Source organism: Oncorhynchus clarkii, chromosome 2 (assembly GCF_045791955.1).
Source record: "Oncorhynchus clarkii lewisi isolate Uvic-CL-2024 chromosome 2, UVic_Ocla_1.0, whole genome shotgun sequence".
Classification (NCBI taxonomy): Eukaryota; Metazoa; Chordata; class Actinopteri; order Salmoniformes; family Salmonidae; genus Oncorhynchus; species Oncorhynchus clarkii.
The window spans coordinates 43,693,082-43,709,303 of record NC_092148.1 but is presented as its reverse complement, the minus strand read 5'-3'; the positions used below and the strand labels follow the sequence as shown (position 1 = coordinate 43,709,303).

General features: G+C 42.4%; 1 protein-coding gene across 1 annotated transcript; it reads right to left on the bottom strand.

Annotated features, from left to right (window-relative positions):
• Nucleotides 1-3,710: 3,710 nt before the first annotated feature.
• On the bottom strand, nt 3,711-13,799 carry LOC139368200 (fatty acid hydroxylase domain containing 2). The gene is made up of 9 exons (XM_071106848.1): nt 13,489-13,799; nt 11,983-12,059; nt 11,461-11,558; nt 11,158-11,261; nt 10,433-10,554; nt 9,115-9,320; nt 5,512-5,617; nt 5,176-5,342; nt 3,711-4,594 (listed from the first exon to the last, which is right to left on the bottom strand). Exons 2-9 carry the CDS (start codon nt 12,055-12,057, stop codon nt 4,438-4,440), a joined length of 1,035 nt encoding a protein of 344 aa, XP_070962949.1. The 5' UTR covers nt 12,058-12,059; nt 13,489-13,799; the 3' UTR covers nt 3,711-4,437.
• Nucleotides 13,800-16,222: the final 2,423 nt, after the last annotated feature.

Genomic DNA, 16,222 nt, shown 5'->3' with positions numbered 1-16,222 from the left:
ATCAACCGCCAAAGGTCGCAACAGCCCGAGGGGAACCATGGCGATCATAGAAGTCATCATCCCCAATAAGCGCAGGCATTGGCAAAAAAATGTGACACAGCCTAAATTTGGCTAAGCAGAGCTGGAAACCGGCCTCCCTAACTCAAGAAATGGAATGTGTTGAGATGGAGTTGAATAGCTCTTCTCTTGATTCAGTATGGGTGTGTTTAACACCCCCTGCTTCCTTGCCCTCGCTACCACCAGCCAATCATCCCAGATGTTTGTGAGCATTCTGAATTTATAGGACCTGGGGTGCTTGTTTAGGGCACGCAGGATAAAAATGGGACGCAATGTCTCACCCCTTTTGCGAACCAGCCGTCCTGGGCCTCTGACATAGGAGCCACTTGGATTGCCTGCTTCTTAAGAAGGGAAGAAATCTCCCCCCTCAAAACGGGGTGCTGATGCCTCAGGAAGAGCCAATGTAATGATGCTGTAAAAACGTGAGGGACGCACAACGAATTGTAGCCTGTACCCCAACGTCAACGTTTGCATAATCCAGGACGACAGAGAGTCTCCCGTAATGCGCTATGTAAAGTTTTGTAATGGCACCTTGTGGACTGTGGCAATTTGTTTATTTTTCCATGCCTCTTTTTTGTTTTTTCAGCACTCTGAACAACCTTGGAACTTGGCTACCCCAAGTTTAAACAATGTGTCTAAGTGCCAACGTTTGCCTGAAGTCCGGTCCACTCTGGGCTCGAGGGCTTCGGCTTCCAGTGTTTTGGCCATGCTATTTGGGAGTACTGTTGTCACAGTGAACATCTGGGGAGGGGGCCGTGCCATCTCTCCTGTCATCGAGCTAGGTGCACAGGGATTGCTGCCTCCCCTGCTCTGCAGAGGGACCAGCTTTCACTTCGCCCATGGGAGTAAAACAGTGCCTGTGCCAAGCAGACTGGTGCAGACTGAAGTCAACTTGGAGTCGTACGATGACGTGTGGTCCTCCCACTGTGACTCATCGGGAAAGAATGCAGTTTATTATTATTTTTTATTCTGGAACATGGGAATTTAACTGCAAAATACATTTTTATGTGCACTACGTCATCAAGCACAGACATTTGTCCGCAACAAGTCAATTTGATGGAAACATCACTAGTGGGAAAATAATACTAGAATATTTGCATGAAAATCTGTTGCCAATTGGATGGTAACCTAGCTACTGTTGGTTCCTATTTCAGTCAAGTCTTTGGTCCCGTTCACCTGGGTCAAACAAAAACACTGATTGGTTAAAAAATAGTGCCCCCCACAAGCCAGGCGCTGGCTGCATGATGCAGCTGGTGAGAAGCAACTGGCGACTGCGTGTCCTTTGGTCACATGGTTTTTGTAAAGTTCATGCAGTGAACATGTTGGACAATTTTTTTATCCCTGTATACATATTTTGAAAGGCAACTTAGTAAAAATGTTATCCGCTCGAACGAGCCCAATTATACCATGCCAATCCAATTTCAAGACCATATACAGTACTGGACAGAAGTTTGGACACCTACTCATTCAACGGTTTTTCTTTATTTTGACTATTTTCTACATTGTAGAATAATAGTGAAGACATCAAAACTATGAAATAACACATGGAATCATGTAGTAACCAGAAAAGTGTTAAATCAAAATATATTTGAGATTCTTCAAAGTAGCCACCCTTTGCCTTGATGACAGCTTTGCACACTCTTGGCATTCTCTCAACCTGCTTCATGAGGAATGATTTTCTAACACTCTTGAAGTAGTTCCCACAAATACTGAGCACTTGTTGGCTGCTTTTCCTTCATTCTGCAGTCCAACTCATCCCAAACCATCTAAATTGGGTTGAGTTTGGATGATTGTGGAGGCCAGGTCAACTGATGCAGCCCTCCATCACTCTCATTCTAGGTCAAACAGCCTGGAGGTGTGTTTTGGGTCATTGTCCTGTTGAAAAACAAATGTGTGTAAACCAGATGGGATGGCGTATGGCTTCAGAATACTTTGGTAGCCATGCTGGTTAAGTGTGCCAGGAATTCTAAATAAATCACTGACAGTGTCACCAGCAAAGCACCCCCACACCAACCTCCTCCATGCTTCACGTTGGGAACCACACATGCGGAGATCCTTCGTTCACCTATTTTGCGTCTCACAAAGATACAGCGGTTGGAAAAATAACTCAGAGACCAAAGGACAGATTTCCACAAGTCTAATGTCCATTTCCTGTGTTTCTTGGTCCAAGCAAGTCTCTTCTCAATATTGGTGTCCTTTAGTAGTGGTTTCTTTGCAGCAATTCAACCATGAAGACCTGATTCACACAGTCTCCTCTGAACAGTTGATTTTGAGATGTCTGTTACTTGAACTCTGTGAAGCATTTATTTCGGCTGCAATCTGAGGCTGGTAAATCTGATGAACTTATCCTTTGCATTAGAGGAAACTCTGTCTTCCTTTTCTGTGGTGGTCCTCATGAGAGCCAGTTTCATCATAGCCCTTGATTGGTTTTGCGACTAAACTTTCAAAGTTCTTGAAATGTTCCGTGTTGACTGACCTTCATGTCTTAAAGTAATGATGGACTGTCATTTCTCTTTGCTTATTTGAGCTGTTCTTGCCATAATATGGACTTTGTCTTTTACCAAATAGGGCTATCTTCTGTTTACCACCCCTACCTTGTCACAACACAACTGATTGGCTCCAACGCATTACGAAGGAAAGAAATTCCACAAATGAACTTTTAACAAGGCACACCTGTTAATTGAATCGCTTTCCAGGTGATTACCTCATGAAGCTGGTTGAAAGAAGGCCAAGTGTGCAAAGCTGTCATCAAGGCAAAGGTTGGCGACTTTGAAAGATCTCGAATATAAGAGATTTTGATTTAACACTGTTTTGGTTACTACATGATTCCATGTGTTATTTCATAGTTGTTTTCACTACTATTCTATAATGTAGAAAATAGTCAAACATTCAGAAAAATCCTTGTAGGTGTGTCCAATTTTTTGACTATCTTGAAGAGATTAAGTAATACATATTTTTGGGGGGACAGTTAACTGGATAAACCATTGATCCATGGGGGCGGCAGGAAGCCTAGCGGTTAAGAGCATTGGGCCAGTAACTGAAAGGTTACTGGTTAGAATCTCCGAGCTGACTAGGTGAAAAATCTATTGTGCCCTTGACCAAGGCACTTAACTCGAATCGCTCTGGATAAGAGCTTCTGCTAAATGACTTAATGTAATTCTGGTTTCTGGATCAGTCACATCACTGATGGATGGATGAATACTGTAGCAGACTACTGATTATGAGAGAATTGGAGTAAAAAAATATAATTTACAGATGTGATGATGAATGCTGATTGTGTCAAAGCTTTGAAACAAATGAGATGTTGGTTTTTTGTTAAGGTTTTATTCTGCAACAATGGCACAGTTTATGAATTACGGGTCATGTAAAAATCTATACTGACTCCCAAATCTCAACCCAGGAGTCAGACTCTACAGAGCACAACCCTTGAAGGACCAATTTATCAATCAATCAATACAGATCATACAAATGGTGACAAAGTTGATTGTATGGTTTTCCATAGACCAGAATCCACAAACTTACTAACAACAAGCATACTGTAATCACCTTATATTAGTACGTTTTTCTCCAGTTACACAGGAATCACTCAAAGAACTGCATCTTTAATATGTGTGCCAATTACAGTAATAAAGTGCTGTCCAACAATCGGATTATAAAATGTAGGATTTATTATTAAAAAGCGGTATGTCCCGTCCTTATCTCCAAGCTGCAAAGTTTATACTTAACAGCGGAGAACAAGGTTAGACTGAAAAGGTAGAAAGTGCTACTGCTAGGAACGTTATAACAAGATGAAACAAAAGTCTTCTGATCATGTAGGTAAAAAGAAGTAAATTACCACCATGTATTTTCAGTGTAATGAGGTGCTAGAGTCAGGGATAGGATGTAGACGCACAAAAGTAAACAGCATATTGGGTCAACTTCCGCAACAACTAAGAGCGTTGGAGCACGAGGCTAAACTTCTCCCGTTTTTTTGTCCCGCGGCTACCACGTTGTAAGATCGTGAAGCAAGCCCGTGCACATGCGCAGATAGCGTGTGTGACTGTGAGAGCAAAGTCTTGCATCTTGCTCATCACAACATCTGCGTTGCTGCTCGTGCAACTGTCATTTTGCTGACTCTACCTTTAATAAGAACTCCACTGTCTCGACTACCAAGATTAGAAAGGAACAGTGGGAGAGGAGCCAGCCCAGTGCCGGACTTGAGGATGGGAATACTGATTGCATCTCTATAATCTCTCCTTTCTCTGTGCACTTGATCATAGATTTTCCTCTAGCTCATGTTTACACCAATCCAATGATTTGAACCGTATGGACGAGTGCACACTACAGGAGTAAGGAGAGATTATTGGGATGTAGGTGGAGGTCAGAAGTGACGGGGTAGAATCATTGGACCTTCTTGGGGGGGTCTGGGATGCTCTCGGTCAGAGGGGTGAGGCTGAGCAGCAGGGTGTGACGCTCGTAAGCCTTGGTCTTCCTGAAGTTGGCGTCGGTCCCGTGTAGCCTGTCCAGAACCCCCAGGACTCCAAAGTTCTGGTTGAACCTGCAGAGATGGAGGGTAGGGGACATAATTACTACAAAATAAAACAGTGTGCTGTTCTTAACGTTTCCTCCTTTGAATTTGACATGTACATTGCCTGGCTAAAGCCACAGACTCACTGTGTTTCAGGCAGGCTAACTTGTCCATGTGACAAATCCCAAACCAACCCCCACTCTTTTGCACGTATCAACTCCCCTTTTCGGATCGGGAAGGATTAGATTTAACAAGCGTAAGCAATATTACAGAAAAATTCCACCTAGCCTTCAGAAGAGATATGTGGAGGAGCTATTACCATACTTGGCCGGCAGAGTCAACCAAGTCCAAAGTACAAACAAAGAACTGGACAGGGATTCACAGTAATAAAATTAATATGCCAAGAACAGTGTGCCCTATATCAGTTAACATACCAAAGTCCCCTCTGGGAAAATTAAGTCATTCTGGTATGTCCCAAATGGCACCCTATGCCCTTTATAGTGCACTACTTTTAACAAAGTCCCATAGGGCTCTGTTAAAAAGTAGTGTGTTACAAAGGGAATAGGGTGCCATTTGGGACGCAAGCCTATCTTGCATAAGACAGGACTCACTTGAGGTGGTGGTAGTCGTGGAACTCGGGGGAGGGCAGGAAGGGGAGGTGGTAGCCACAGTGGGAGATTGTGGTGCTGACCAGAGCCAGAGCGTACCACAGGGTGGTTGTGACCAGGTGGGAACCCAGGATAACAGGGCCGATCAGGGCAGGCAGCATGTTGGACAGCTGGGGGTGGGGCAGGACCATCAGCAACATGGTTTTACATTGTTTAGAAATATGGTTAGAAATTATCTGCTTACAAGATTTTCCACAATGCAGTGTTTCAAGCTACGGTCCCCTAGTTTGACTTTGAGAGAGAGAAAGAAAGAAGAGTGGACAGGCATAAAGTGCTCACCACGTGCTCCAGAGGATGGGCGTAGAGAGAGACCACTCCAATGGGAGCCGTCCACTCATGGTGCTGCTTGTGGAAATGCTTGTAGAGGGCAGGATGGTGAAACAGCCTGGCAGGGAAGGGATCACAAGTTAAATGTCAGAGAGGTGTCAGACGGTCGAAGATACTGTCAGGGTGAGTTGTATTTTCACTCTCAGCTCTCTGACCAAAAATATAAAAGGCAACATGTAAAGTGTTGGTCCCATGTTTCATGAGCTGAAATAAAAGATCCGGGAAATGTTCCATTTGCACAAAAAGTATTATTTATCTCACATTTTGTGCACATTTGTTTACATCCCTACTTTGCCAAGATAATACATCCACCTGACAGGTTTGGCATATCAGGAAGCTGATTAAACAGCATGGTCATTACACAGGTGCACCTTGTGCTGGAGACAAAATCCACTCTAAAATGTGCAGTTTTGTCACACGACACAATGCCACAGATGTCTCAAGTTGAGGGAACGTGCAACTAGCATGCTGACTGCAGGAATGTACGAGAGCTGTTGCCAGATAATTGAATGTTCATTTCTCTACCATAAGCTGCCTGCAATGTCATTTTAGAGAATTTGTCAGTACGTCCAACTGGCCTCACGACCGCAGACCATGTGTAACCACGCCAGCCCAGGAGCTCCACATCTGGCTTCTTCACCTGCAGGATCGTCTGAGACCAACCACCCGGACAGCTAATGAAGCTGAGGAGTATTTCTGTCTGTAAAACTAATTCTGATTGGCTGTGGGTGGGCCTATGCCCTCCCAGGCCCACCCATGGCTGTGCCCAGTGATGTGAAATCTATAGATTATTGCCTAATGAATTAATTTCAATTGACAGATTTCATTACATGAACAGTAACTCTGTAAAATCGTTGAAATTGTTGCATGTTGCGTTTAGATTTTTGTTCAGTATAAGTTCTTTGCCACAGCATTGAATGTGCTTGTAACATTTCAATTCTAGCACAAAACATAATCCTTTTTGTCGTTCCATATGTTATGTGATAATGCAACATGTTCATGTTGTCCCTTTACTCAGTGCATAGCCAACAAAGCACTAAAATGTAAAAAATGGTATGTGTACCTTCTACAGGCTGATAAATTCTAGCTGCCTATTAAACCAGAGGTTGACCCCTCTCTGGTGATGGGGGTCACCAAAAAACAGCACTTAGAAAGCATTTAATACCCTAAGTGATATTTCTGGGGATAAAGGCTGTAATTCAGCTATCGGCACTTTAACGTGATAGAGATGTCTAATCCCTGGTTCACTCTGGCCTTGCAAGATGGCTTATGTTTTGACCAGGGCCCAGGCACTTGGAGGCAGCTGGAGAGCGAACAGAGATAAGGATGAGAATATACGGTACCTAAAGAAAATATGCACACCCTTTGACTTTTCCCCACATTTGTTGTGATACAGCTTGAATTTAAAAATGTATTAAAGTTAGCTTTTTGGGGGTCATTGGCCTACACACAATACCTGATAATGTGAAAGTGGGATGTTTTTCAATGTAATTTTTTTTTTTTTATTGAAAAGCTGAAATGTCTTAAGTCACCAAGTATTCGACCCCTTTGTTATGACAAGCCAAAATAAGTTCAGGAGTAAACATTTGCTTAACAAGTCACATAAGTTGCATGGACTCATCTGTGTGCAATAATAGTGTTTAAAATAATTTTTGAATGACTACCTCAGCTCTGTACCCCACACACACAATTATCTGTAAGGTCCCTCAGTCGAGCACTGAATTTCAAACACAGATTCAACCACAAAGACTAGGGAGGTTTTCCAATGCCTCACCAAGAAGGGAAGATGGGTAAAACAAGACAAAGCAGACACTGAATATCCCTTTGAGCATGGTAAAATTATTAATTGCACTTTGAATGGTGTATCAATACACCCAGTCACTACAAGGATATAGGTGTCCTTCCTAACTCAGTTGCCAAAGAGGAAAGAAACCGCTCAGAGATGTTAAAACAGTGTAATGGCTGTGATAGGAGAAAACTGAGAACGGATCAACAACATTGTAGTTACTCCACAACTCTAACCTAATTAACAGAGTGAAAGAAAATAATAATAATATATATATATATTCAAAAACATGCATCCTGTTTGCAACAAGGCACTAAAGTAATCCTGCAAAAAATGTGGAGAAGCAATTCACTTTTTGGCCTGAATACAAAGTGTTATTTTTGAGGCAAATCCAGTACAACACATTCCTGTGTTCCACTCTTCATATTTTCAAGCATAATGATGGCTGCATAATGTTATGGGTATGCTTGTAATCATTAAGGACTGGGGAGTTTCAGGATAAAAAATTAAAAAAGGAATGGAGCTTAGCACAGGCAAAATCCTAGAGGAAACACTAGTTCAGTCTGCTTTGAATTCACCTTTCAGTAGGACAATAACTTAAAACACAAGGCCAAATATACACTGGAGTTTGCTTACCAAGAAGACACTGAATGTTCCTGAGTGGCTGAGTTACAGTTGACTTCAAGATCTACTTAAAAATCAATGGCAAGACTTAAATGGTTGTCCAGCAATGATCAGCAACCAATTTGACAAAGCTTGAAGAATTTTGAAAATATTAAAATGGGCAAATGACCGCAAATGAAAGCTCTTAGAGACTTACCCAGAAAGACTCACAGCTGTAATCACTCTCAGAGACTTACCCAGGAAGACTCACAGCTGTAATCGCTCTTAGAGACTTACCCAGAAAGACTCACAGCTGTAATCACTCTTAGAGACTTACCCAGAAAGACTCACAGCTGTAATCGCTCTTAGAGACTTACCCAGAAAGACTCACAGCTGTAATCGCTCTTAGAGACTTACCCAGAAAGACTCACAGCTGTAATCGCTCTTAGAGACTTACCCAGAAAGACTCACAGCTGTAATCGCTCTTAGAGACTTACCCAGAAAGACTCACAGCTGTAATCGCTCTTAGAGACTTACCCAGAAAGACTCACAGCTGTAATCACTCTGAGACTTACCCAGGAAGACTCACAGCTGTAATCGCTCTTAGAGACTTACCCAGAAAGACTCACAGCTGCAATCACTCTTAGAGACTTACCCAGAAAGACTCACAGCTGCAATCGCTCTTAGAGACTTACCCAGAAAGACTCACAGCTGTAATCGCTCTTAGAGACTTACCCAGAAAGACTCACAGCTGTAATCACTGCCAAATGGGATTCTACAAAGTATTGACTCAGGGGTGTGAATACTTAGTAAATTAGATCATTCTGTATTTCATTTTCAATAAATCTTCTAAAATGTAAAAAAAGAAAAAAGAAGGGGTAATGTGTGTAGATGGGTGAGAAAAAACAGCCATTTTGAATTCAGGCTGCAACAACACAATGTGGAATAAGGCAAAGGGTAGTAATACATTCTGAAGGCACTGTCATGAGTATCTTGTCTTTGGAACCTCTCAGAGGAGCGTGTCTGTTTCCCCATATGCATATGTCTGTCTATTGTTTGTCGTAATCGTTCGCTTATCTTTGGGTACAGCATTTTCCACACAAATCAATTATTCCTGACAAGGCACTGTATTGTATATGAGAAACCATGCTGCCCCCAGTCCTTACCTGTGCGAGTAGTAGAACAGAAGCTCCTCCAGCACGGCGCAGAAGGCCATCTCCAACAGGCCTCGGTGGAAGGTGGGCAGCTCTGGGCCGCAGGGATTCCCACTAGAAAACATAACCGCCCAGCACACCACCACCATGGGAGCAGAGATGAAGAGCTGGTTGAAGACCACCGTCTTCACCGCGTGGCGCAGCTTCACTGGGTCAACCTAGGGGATGGGGACAGTTTTAGTGGCAAATGTCAGGTCTCCGTTTCCTTCAAGTAATCAATTATCATCACCCATTTCTGCAATCATTAGTCTTCTTGTTTATTGTTCACTTAGTTGAACTTGTTTTGTTTACTTCAACGTTTTTCAATGTCTGCTAGTTTTTAAGATGTAAGTAAGGGGGTCTAATTTGATTTTTTTTACCATCTTCCAGCGGCTACGCTCGTTCGTTGTGTACCTAGAATATAATTACTCTAGCCGGCACCATCAATCTTTCTTAGGAAACCACAATGTAGCACATGACAATAGTCATTTGTGTCAAATCTGTCTGAAAGAATTTGAATGGTATCCATGACAAATCCACAAATGTACAAATCAAACACTCGCTACATACATCACTGTAGAGCCGACGTAAACAGATCTCTGCTTTATAATCAGATAAAGAGGTTATGTGCAGTTGGCAAAGTATAGTTATCCTCAGTCCGGTCTCGTGTTTTCTGAGCTTTGCACCCTCACATTCAAAAATCATCACTGACCTTTGAAACTCACAGGGCAATTCTTCAATATCTGGCTACATTATTTGGTGAGTATATCTAGCTGCATTTGGCATATATTATAAACAGGTAATGTTTATGACTGATAAGCACTTTGAGTAACACAATGTCACTTAAGTATCTAATCTTCCACAGATTGCAGGAGATGGCAGGGTAAACACTAAGTAACCAGCGGTCCTCAGTAATGGCAGTCGTTCTCTCGCTAGTGTCCTGTAAAACAACATCTGTTCATCAAACTCAGTAAGAGGACATTGGTCCGATCGACTGATGGACATGCCATTCATAGAGACCTGAGTTTTTCCTGACCACTGGACCTGAACATGAACAGGAGAGAACCTCCTGGCCCTGTTTATGATGACACTGAATTTCACAACACACATGCTAGTACAAACACACGCGCACGTGAGAGCACACACACACACACACACACAACTCCTTTCACTAGAGTGAAATGTGAGGCTTTCATAAAGATGATCCTGATTAGAGCCCTTCCTGTTTACTGTAATAAATGGAGGTCATGATGAGATACAGGTGTGTAAAACAGGATTAGACTGACTGTACCGGGTTGTTCTTGTCCACCTGTATTCTGTAACGGGTGATGAAGTTGGGCATTCCAGTGTAATCAACCAGCATGAGCAGAAGATTGGATCCCCAGAAAGCCGCAAAAGGCACAAACATCGCCCCTGTTCAGCACAACCAGAATCAATGCATTACATGCAATACAACAACCGCATCATGTACACATGAACCAATTCAAGATACAGCAAGATACAGCATGCCCTAACATTATCTAAGAACAGCTCAGCAGGTTTCACTCAATCAGTACATTAACATCTCATAAAAGTGATATAAAACCAAAGATGGTGACTGAAGTGCCAAAACGGTCCCTATTTTGCCTTTACAGTGCACTACTTTTGACTAGGGCCCCATAGGGCGGTATGTAGGGAATAGGGTGCCATTTGAGACCCAGGCTTTACAAATCACATGACATCATCTCTAGACAGATGTTTGTGCCTAATAATGGACGGAACATAAATATACTTCACTATTCTGGGGAGAAGAAGAAAGAAGCCTGAACTTGCTATGTTGTTTGTCTTTATTATATCACCCAGATATCAGAGCTGTGGAACATCAGAATTCCATGAGAGAGTTGTACTGGGCTGCTCGCCACAGTCTAGTTCTTCCTGTTCCTTTGTGCAGCACATAATACTTCCTTTAGTTACCGTCGGATGTTATTTCCAGCGGGACACCGGGCTTCAGAGCCCACCAGTTACATTGTCTCTTACCGGCATAGAACAAGGCTGTCTCGTGTCCCTCCCACCTCTGGTGTACTTTGGTCCACTGGTTTTGCCAGAAGTCTCCTGATGCTCCCCAAAACCTCTGCAGATGCCTGGGAGGCACAGGGAAAAGGCTATGGTTACAACTAGTCCCACAAATCTGTGGTTGCAATAACAATTCAATATTGTTCTTATTACTCTAAAATGGAACAAATTCATATTATTCCAGTGTTCACAGTGTAAATATCGCATTGGTTCATGTTTGTTCTGAAATCATCTCTTGTCCCTACAGTGGATGTTTGTTGTTATTACCATGTTAAGGAGTTCCCAAAGGCTGCCAGGACAAAGAGGCCAGATCCAATGACGATGACCGCTTTCATCACCGAGTCCAAAAGGCCTCCTGGGGCCTCCTATAGGAAGAGAAAAACAATATTTATATAAACAAATCTGCTCTATGACCCAACAGTCAGGTTGCCTTCACAACTCTTTACTTTTCAATTGCTCACTCTCTCAAGTCACCTTCTGCAATGATCACTATTTCCTCAACTCACATCATCATGTGTATAAACTGTATATATTCCCTCTGCACTGGATATAATAAAATGCAGTCCTACAAGTTAGACCTGTACTGACACGTATCCAGATAAGTACAGTCAAGTAGCATAGGTCACTCCTTTTAGCCTGCAAAACAATCGCACCTGACACAGAGTACAAGGAGTGAAACGTTAAACAAGACTGCTACCCAGGCTAGAAAGAGACTGTCTATGACTCGGTCTTACTTGTTCAACAAATGCATCGGGAACATCCAGATGTCAATTGCACTGATGCTCTTACCTGTCTTTGACTGCTTGGGTTCATCTGGACAGGGACCTGACCTTTGCTGTTCATTTGAGTGACGTCGCCCTTCATGTCTTAAAAGAAAACACATTTAATGTATATAATGCAGGGTGCCATACTCTTATGTAACATGTTTTCTTTTCACAAAGCCCTGGCTGTCCTGACAGGGTCAAACTTTATTGTCCACATGCTCCGAATACAACAAGTGTAGACTTTAACATGAAATGCTTACTTACAAGCACCTAAATATTTACCAAGTACACTCAAATAAAAAAGTAACACAATAAGAATAACAATGAGGAGGCTATATACAGGGTGCACCGGTACCGAGTCAGTGTGCAGGGGTACAGGCTAGTTGAGGTAAACTGTACATGTTAGATCAATTCCAATGTTTTATTAATGATTTATATTGTCCAAAGTCCTGTCGAATCGTATGATTTTACAACAATAGGATCGTGGCTGGAATGTACAGTTGCAGGTTGATGTATAATCGGATTACCATTCATTTGAGCTCGACTTTCAAACAAATTCCTGAGGATAACAAGCAAGATTGGCATGCATTCTACCAAGATTAGTGAAAACAATCTTACCGACAATGATTCTATAGAAGTGTGCATCTATATTTTTGAAATGATAAGGTTGTTCTTAACAAAAGCTTGCAGTGAAAAATGGCTAAATCTAATCCGGGTATATCTTTTGGATCAACCAGACAACAGTCTGTTTACATTGGGCAACAAAAGCAGGCTAGTGTAAATCCTGCATGCCAAGCATAGGCCTAACTAACCCAATATGTAGGCCTACTATTTAGGAGCCTAAACATTCCCCATACTTGTTAAAGGTCCAAGGAACTTATTCAGTACGTTATTTTCAGAAGTAGACTGGCTCTGCATCGATTCACAATTGCGATACGGTTCTAGAAACATAAAGCACTTTACTTTCATATCACATCATAATACACACCCTGTAGGCTACACTGTTTTGACCGGCTTTGCAGTCAAGTGTTTCTCAGCGATAACACATTTCTGGCAGCCTTCTTTGTGTCACACGCAGGTGTTTGGCGCGTACTAGACTAGTTAAATTAGCGGTCCATCGGTCTTCCACGCTATAACGTGGAGATGGTCGCGTGGGAACAAGAACCCTGTCAAGGTGTGTGTCAACTTGATGCTTTTTGAAAATTGTTTCTCGCTGATATGAAAGGTCCTTTGGTTCCCAAAACCGTACCGCAAGCAATGCGTGTGATAATGTTCAGACCGAGCGCAGGGGCTCTTACTGACGCCTTCCTCCAATGATGTGTCATTGAAACGAGAGTCATGGTCAAGGACTAAAAACACAGTTGGCTAAATAGACTAAGACTGCCCTGTTGACTGATTTTTTTTACAGATTGCACAAGGCTCAGTGAAATTGATAGCCTGTAGAATATAGTAAACTCCAGATCAGTATCCAATCCAACGTCAATAGAAGGAGATGAGCGCAATAGGTAGATACGGGTAGCCTGCTACTTACTGCTGTAGTTTCCTCGGACGATCGCAATCTGCGCAACTACGTTTCCAGTCGGTAGGTTATATGCAGCCTATTTTTTCACGTACAAGTCGCAGCTTCAATTGGATGGATTTCCAACCCTATACGACTTATGATTGGTGGATAAATTGTCAGCTGACCGCGAAAAGACGCACAAGGCTGCGCTCTCCTTTATCTTCGTCTCGATGATGGCTTTTGTTATCTTCTGTCTTTTACATGTGTCCAGGTGAAGGTTGAACGAACTGTTAATGGCCTTTTGTTATCGCCTTTCCCCTCAAACCCTGGCCGGGTTGAGCGGGGGATTTTTTTTATTCCCTGTGAAACGTTATAGCAGACTATACGGACTTCGCCTTTTCCTCTGGTTAGATTCAAGATTGGGACTGAATTGGGCCACTGTCAATTCCAGATCTGAAATTGATTCTGTGTTTCTGGACCAGGTTTAGTATAGAATAGAAAATAATAACTTTATTTTTCCCGTCTTATGTTGACTTTGTTGCACAACATTCAACAAGTGATGCCCATACCTTTCTTATACAGGAAAGGGTCTGAAAAATTCAGAGGAAAAGTTGGTTTTACATTCGAACATTCAACAGCATTCGCCAAAAGCCATTTCAAATTGTAAAAATCAAAAACGAATTGATTGTCACAGAAACATAAAAATGGATGTGATTTATTCTATAAATGTCTAACATACTTTTACAACTTTTGTTTTGAGTAACAATTCCAGTTTTGATTTGATAGAGGGCATGTAGTCCGTCTAGAGAGCGTGTGGTCAAAGTTCTAACGAGTCTGTTATACCCTATTGGAAGGTGCCTGGCATAAAATTCTGCATCTTCAGTCATATTAAATTAGATTACAGGAAAAAACTACGGGATGAAGGGATCAGGCCTCACTAACAAAGAAGACAGGTGGATGGATCAAGAGGACCAACACAACCAAGAGGATCAAAATGGACATTCCATTAAAAGAACATCAAATTGATCAGAAATACAGTGTAGACATTGTTAATATTGTAAATGACTATTGTAGCTGGAAATGGCTGATTTCTTTATGGAATATCTACATAGGTGTACAGTACAGAGGCCCATTATCAGCAACCATCAAATCAAATCAAATGTATTTATATAGCCCTTCTTACATCAGCTGATTTATCAAAGTGCTGTACAGAAACCCAGCCTAAAAGGAAGAAACCTAGAGAGGAACCAGGCTATGAGGGGTGGCCAGTCCTCTTCTGGCTGTGCTGGGTGGAGATTATAACAGAACATGGCCAAGATGTTCAAATGTTCATAAATGACCAGCATGGTCAAATAATAATAACCACAGTAGTTGTCGAGGGTGCAACAAGTCAGCACCTCAGGAGTAAATGTCAGTTGGATTTTCATTGCCAATCATTGAGAGTATCTCTACCGCTCCTGCTGTCTCTAGAGAGTTGAAAACAGCAGGTCTGGGACAGGTAGCACGTCTGGTGAAGAGGTCAGGGATCCATAGCCGCAGGCAGAACAGTTTAAATGGAGCAGCAGCACGGCCAGGTGGACTGGGGACAGCAAGGAGTCATCATGCCAGGTAGTCCTGAGGCATGGTCCCAGGGCTCAGGTCCTCCGAGAGAGACACATCACTCCTGTGTTCCAATAGCTAATCCAAATGAATTATTTTAAAAGGCTAATAATTACAAAACCCTTTTGTAATTATGTTAGTACAGCTGAAAACTGTTGTACTGATTAAAGAAGCAATAAAACTGTCCTTTTGACTAGTTGAGTATCTGGAGCAACAGCATTTGTGGGTTCGATTACAGGCTCAAAATGGTTAGAAACAAAAAGTTCCAAAACGTGTACAGACTGGCTTAATAACTCCAACAGTCTATCTCCTTTCCCAGTTTCATCAACAGTTTCAATTCACGCTGTTCCAGATGCATAGGGGGTTGTACCTAATGAAGTCACCACTGGATCTATAGACTTTTCAGAATGTGTTCTGGGAATACCCAGGGTATTAAACGTTGAGTTGTAAGTGTTGAACAGTTGAATCTATTACCCCAGGAGATGGTACCATTCAGCTTGTCTGGGGATGACAAAGCAGGACTTCAACAAAGCCAAAATAGAAAATGATTGAAAGGGGCTTCTGTCACGCCCTGGTCGAAGTATTTTGTGTTTATTTTCATTTATTTGGTCAGGCCAGGGTGTGGCATGGGTTTTTGTATGTGGTGTGTTGGGTTTGTAGCTTAGTGGGGTGTTCTAGTGAAGTCTATGGCTGCCTGAAGTGGTTCTCAATCAGAGGCAGGTGTTTATCGTTGTCTCTGATTGGGAACCATATTTAGGCAGCCATATTCTTTGGGTGTTTCGTGGGTGATTGTCCTTAGTGTTCCTGTCTCTGTGTTTTGTTGTCACTAGATAGGCTGTTAGGTTTTCTCACGTTTATTGTTTTGTTAGTTTGTTCATGTTCGGTTTCTTCATTAAAAAACATGAATAACAACCACGCTGCATTTTGGTCCAACTCTACTTCACCCAAAGAAAGCCGTTACAGAATCACCCACCACAACAGGATCAAGCGGCGTGGTAACGGGCAACAGCAGCGAAAGGAGGAAAGGACATGGGAGGACGTTATGGACAGCAAGAGTATGGACTATACGACTTGGGAGGAGATAGACAGGTGGGCGGTCGACCCAGGGAGAGTGCCGGAGCCCGCCTGGGATTCGATGGAGCAGTGCGCGGAAGGTTATCGGAGA

What these genes read in the sequence shown, in the direction of transcription:
- LOC139368200 (XM_071106848.1), bottom strand. Translation starts at nt 12,057, where the DNA reads ATGAAGGGCGACGTCACTCAAATGAACAGCAAAGGTCAGGTCCCTGTC. An exon ending in GACAGCCTTGTTCTATGCCG is followed by an intron (nt 10,555 to 11,157) that starts GTAAGAGACAAT and finishes TGTGCTGAACAG; the next exon opens with GGGCGATGTTTGTGCCTTTT. An exon ending in CCCATCCTCTGGAGCACGTG is followed by an intron (nt 5,343 to 5,511) that starts GTGAGCACTTTA and finishes CCCCACCCCCAG; the next exon opens with CTGTCCAACATGCTGCCTGC.